The sequence below is a fragment of the Primulina tabacum genome, chromosome 4 (genome assembly GCF_025594145.1).
Source record: "Primulina tabacum isolate GXHZ01 chromosome 4, ASM2559414v2, whole genome shotgun sequence".
In the NCBI taxonomy this organism is placed as follows: domain Eukaryota; kingdom Viridiplantae; phylum Streptophyta; class Magnoliopsida; order Lamiales; family Gesneriaceae; genus Primulina; species Primulina tabacum.
The window spans coordinates 10,165,290-10,170,694 of record NC_134553.1 but is presented as its reverse complement, the minus strand read 5'-3'; the positions used below and the strand labels follow the sequence as shown (position 1 = coordinate 10,170,694).

General features: G+C 35.7%; 1 protein-coding gene across 1 annotated transcript; it reads right to left on the bottom strand.

The window, feature by feature from the left end:
• Nucleotides 1-4,039: 4,039 nt before the first annotated feature.
• LOC142541813 (uncharacterized) lies at nucleotides 4,040-4,408 on the bottom strand. Its single transcript, XM_075648271.1, has one exon. The coding sequence runs from the start codon at nucleotides 4,406-4,408 to the stop codon at nucleotides 4,040-4,042; it is 369 nt and encodes a 122-aa protein (XP_075504386.1).
• Between the last annotated feature and the right edge of the window lie 997 nt (nucleotides 4,409-5,405).

The following is a 5,405-nucleotide window of genomic DNA, read 5'->3' as shown; positions in this document are numbered from 1 at the left end:
GAAATTAAGATGATTAAGTTGTTTGAGCCAAAGCCAATTTTTATTACCATTTAAGGCAATGAAGCAAGTAGGTGCATTAAGACAATCATCATTCCATTTTACTTTATATGTATTTTGTTCTCCATGACCAGTTAGCACAGTGTTACTTGCGGCAGATAACAGTGCATATGAGTTTGTGGAACTCAACGGTGTAACCGTTGTCACATAGTTGGCTTATGTTTATCAGGTTATAACACATATTTTCCACAAGAAGTACATCTTTAATGATAATTTTGTCATGTATAATCTTACATTTACCCATAGCTCTACCTTTAGAATTATCACCGAAGGTGATCGTATGACCTCTGTTGTTAACTACTTCTGATAAAAAAAACTTTTGCTTCCAGTAATGTGTCTGGAACAACCACTATCCAGAAACCAGATGGATTCTTCTAAGTCCTTTTTCTTCGATGCCTGAAATTATTTAAATAAGAAATTGGTACGCTTTCCTATTTGGGTCCTGAGCTTATTAGACCCTTAGGAATCCATACTTGAATTATCCTGAAGGATTTTTCATGGTGTGTCCTAAGATGAGTGTGGTTATGTGCATAATCAGGTGGTGTATGCAATGTATTTTCTTTTTTAGTATGTTTTTTTGACCATCTGTCATTGGCACTCAATCTGTACCTCTTTTGAATATTTCGGTTGTTGTAGTAATGGTTAGGTCTCGTTTTTGAGTGACATCCGGTTGAACCTGATTTTCTGGGGGCCCAAACTGAACCATTGTGAATGGTTGTTTTTGGCCTGCGTCTAAGCCAAGATCGTTTGGATTTAGCACTCTCAATTTTGACGTATCCTAAACCACATCGCCTTCTATTGTTTTCAAGATTTACATTCTGAATGCCTTGAGCTTCAGGCTTATCATATTCATATACCGTACTACATCTGACAAATTTAATTGGTTTTAAAATGTCTTTCTCTAATAACGGTTGAGTTGGTGCTCCTGAGGTGCCGCATTCATTGATGCTATAACCAAGTCCGGTTCTGTCCCCGATCGGTTTCAGCATCTCATACATCTTGTTAAGAGAGGCAGATGACTTGTTCCATGTGTTGACTATGTTTATCAACCGTTTGTTTTCTTTTAAAGTGGCATGGAACAGTCTACACAGGTCATCATTCTCAGCCGATAGCATAATTAACTTTACTTTTAAACCTTCAACCTCCTTTTGCTGAGAACAGCTAGAGAGAGTCAACTTGTTTTTCAAGTCTTGTTTTTCTGCTTTGGCTTCATTTAATTGTTGCGATAGTCCTTTGAATTCATTTACCATATCATGTAATGCCGTGACCAGGTATTCTCTTGTGAATTCAATAGAGTCAAAGTTAAATACCATTTTTTCTTTGGATTCTGGTTCTTAATTCGCCATGAGACACTTTACTGTCTCATCTTCGCTTTCACTGGCTGATTCTTCAGAAGTGGATCTTTCTGACTCTGAGTCAGCCCATTTACCTTTATCTTCTTCTGCGATCAGGACTCGTTGATTCTTTATTTTGGTGAACTTTTGGTCGTCTTTAGACCGTCTTCTATCAACTGGTTTCTTTTCCTTCTTTCTTGGCCTATTGCATTCTGCAATAAAATGTCCCTTCTTTCCACAGTTAATGTTAGAGTAGATGCCCTGCAAGCCAACGGTTGGCTAGGGAATTTATTGACTCAAGTGAAATAAATAATCTTTATTTTAATATAATTTAACTTTTTATAGTCTTGTTTATTTTATCTGTATACCCATGCAATCAGCATAGATAAAGTCCTTGATTATACTTTAATACAAATGAATCGTAATTAGATGTTGAAACTCTTTTGTAAACATTGTATGATCTAAATTCGTTCCTAGTCGATTCAGCCGCCTAAAACATGGATAAAGGTCGCTTGAACTCGAAACTAGCATCTGTGATTTTGTGTACTGCGTTTCTTGGTTAGAGCATAGAGATGTCCAAACATGCAGATGGATAGTCATATGATGATTATACCGTACAACCCTCTCTCGGACTTTCCAATTGGTTATTATTCATGGAGAGAATAAGTCTGTGGTTGTGATTGTACACCATTAGTCCTTATGACCTGGGACAACACTAAGGCTCTATATTCTAGGGCTGTGCTTTGACTCGTTTATCGGCTCCAGGAGAGTCATCAGGTGGCGAGGTTGGGTATAATTGCGTCACACATAGTAGCCAATGCATTGTAGTCGGGGATTCACCGCTCATCTATGGTGTGGATATCCTATGTGATCTGATGAAATAATAATGCATGGAATATCTTTCCAGAGTATGAGATGTATATTGGAGAAGGAATTTTCCTATGGTACATGTGATGCCACTATTTATATGTATCGCATAGTTATTGAATTATTATGCAACCCTCGATGAACCAATAGTTGCAGATTCGATCGGGATATATGAGATGAAGGGACCGTACTGTACGTCAATCATAATGAACTAGTTTTTGCAGGCACTATCAGTGATACCTAGGGAATCATGGGGCGATGCTACTAGACGCTCTTACCATGTTTCGATGGGTTTAAGCAGAAATATGATTTCTGACATTCTCATAATCAATTGTTGATGCATAAAATGTCGCAAATTAGAGTAAGCCCGAATTAAGGATTATTTCCTGAATCACAAGGAGTTGTGAACCCACGGCTAGCTGTATCCCTGAACCATTGAAGATCACACAAGAACTGGATCATTTGTTCCCGTTGAGAGAATAAATTCAAGGAGTTGAATTTATATTATGATATAGTAAATTCAAGGAGTTGAATTTATGATAATTAAATTTTGAGAAAATAAATTCAAGGATTTGAATTTATGAGATAGTAAATTCAAGAATTTGAATTTATGAAATTTGGAGAGAATAAATTCAAGGAGTTGAATTTATAAAATTTGAGGATTTATTTTATTAATCTCAAGAGTTGAGTTTATTAAATATTAAATTTTGGAGGTGATAAATTCAAGGAGTTGAATTTATAATTTAAATATTAAATTCAAATGTTGAATTTATAAGTGATTTAAATTAAATGTAATGGGTATATGTATAATGGGCTTGTAGGAGTACAAGACCAACATACATATTATTAAGGTTCTTAATTGGACTTTAAAAGATTAATTAATTAATTAAACTAGTTGGACTAGAATAATTAATTGATTAAGCCTATTATGTATTTAATTTAATTAATGGGCCCTAAGCTTATATATATGTGTGTTAGGCTTAGGGTTAAAAACAATTCATTCACAATTTTTGAAAAACCCTAGCCTCCATCACCTTGGAATTTTCGAAATTCCCTTCTCCCATAACACTCAATATTTCGGCCACTTCTCTTTGGGGAAAAATTTGAGCCGTCTCTCAAACTTTATCTCCAACTAAAATCTCTTCTAATTTTTCTGGAGCAAATTAGAAGAGGAACAAATCCTCTAGTCGTGGACCTGATTAGAAGGATAAAGAAAGGAGTTTCTGAAGAACGTTCGTAAGGAATTAATCAAGAGCTATATCCGCTAACTCCGGAATTGTTGGAGCCAAGTAAATTAATTTATCAAAGGTATAAATTCTAACGCCCTATGAATGTTTGATTATATAAACCATATGAATTCCCAAAACAAATATATTTTCATTGTCAAAAAAAATTAAAAATTTTAAAACTTTCGCTGCGTTTGGGCACAAGAAAACCGAGATCCAAAAGTTAAAACAGGCTTGACCATCATCATTATGGTCCTTCTTGAAATAAGATTTATTTATCTGTGATTGATTCTTATGAATGAATTTACCAAACTTTTTAATGAAAAGTGACATGGCTTCATTGCTTAGTAGCTCAGCCGATTTCTTACTTGTGGACTCTTCAACCGGAAGAATCACTGTGGTAGCTGCCAAAGCTTTTATTTTTTGGGAGGCGGATGGTTCCTCTTTAGTTCGTACTCCAAGCTCGAACTCATATGCTTTAAGGTCCGCAAAGAGATCATGGAGTTCAAGTTTGTTTAGATCCTTTGACTCTCACATTGCTATGGTTTTTACGTCTCATTCTTTAGGAAGTGCTTGCATAACCTTTAGAGCAATTTCATGATTGGAGTAATCTTTTCCCAATAAAATGAGTTCGACGATAATACTTCTGAACCGTTCGTCAAATTCTGCAAGAGTTTCTCCTTGCTTCATTTTTTCATTATCGAACTTCTGGATAGCAACCGTCAACTTATTTTCTTTAGTCTGATCGTTTCCTTCACACAGTTGTGTGAGTTTTTCCCAGATTTCCTCTGCTATGGTGCATGTATTGATTTTGGCAAACATATTTTTGTCCAAGGTTTCGTAAAGAATATCTTTTGCTACATTGTCAAGATTTTCCTTCTTCTTGTCCTCAGCTGTCCATTCAGAGCGGTGCTTTTCCACCATCTGGGAGCACCTTCAGTGGTAATTGAAGCTGTATTCACTTTTAAAATCTTCATTGGCCCGTCAGTGATAACGTACAACATGTCGTCATCCTGGGCTGCGAGATGAGCCTGCATATGAATTTTACAGTCGTCATAATCTTCTTTTGAAAACATAGAGATTTGTGAAAATATGTCATATGTGATTTTTGAGTATCGATGTTTGAGAAGCCCCCTACTCTGATACCACTTGTTGAGATCGGTAAAGAGTATAGAGGGAGGGGAGAATGAACTCTTTCAAATTTTTGTCTTTCAAAATCTGTTTTCAACCGTTTTGAGACGGTTGAAAATTCTTCTAAAACTGTTAGAAATGTGAAACACTGCTAAGTGCGGAAAACGGTTCACAATTTCCAATGATGGCTTAAAACTATTGGCAAGTTTATCAACAAAATATAGCTAGAAAAGTAAGTGCTTGCGAGAAATAAAAAACACAAGGTTTTTTTATGAATGTTCGGAGATTGAATGCTCGTACGTCACCCCTTCTTCCTCTTTAGGATGGATTTCACTAAAAGACTTTTGCTTTGCAAAACTCTTTGCAACAGCCCACTCCAATCAGGACTTATCACACTGCCTGTTTTGGAACTCCTAGTGATCAATTTACATTTATGGATTTTAAGAACACTTAGTTCATCAGACATCACGACTTAATCAATAACAAAAAATTTATTGATGTAAATAAACAATTTGATGTAGGTAGCACAAAAATGATCCTTGAATGATCGAGTATCTTTCTGTTTTGAGCGTGCTAAGTATATAGAATTTGATAGCGCTCTAGATCTGTGGAGTATGCAAGCTTTAAAAATTTCACTTCAGTGAGTTGAATAGTTTTTCGCGTTGTTGAACTGATATGTTGCATACTACATTCTCTGTTAATATAGATGTTCTTCTCAACGGTCGGTATGAGTAATGTTAACCTGCAACAGAGGTAAGCTGTGTCACTATCAGCTGTAGCCGCATTAAAT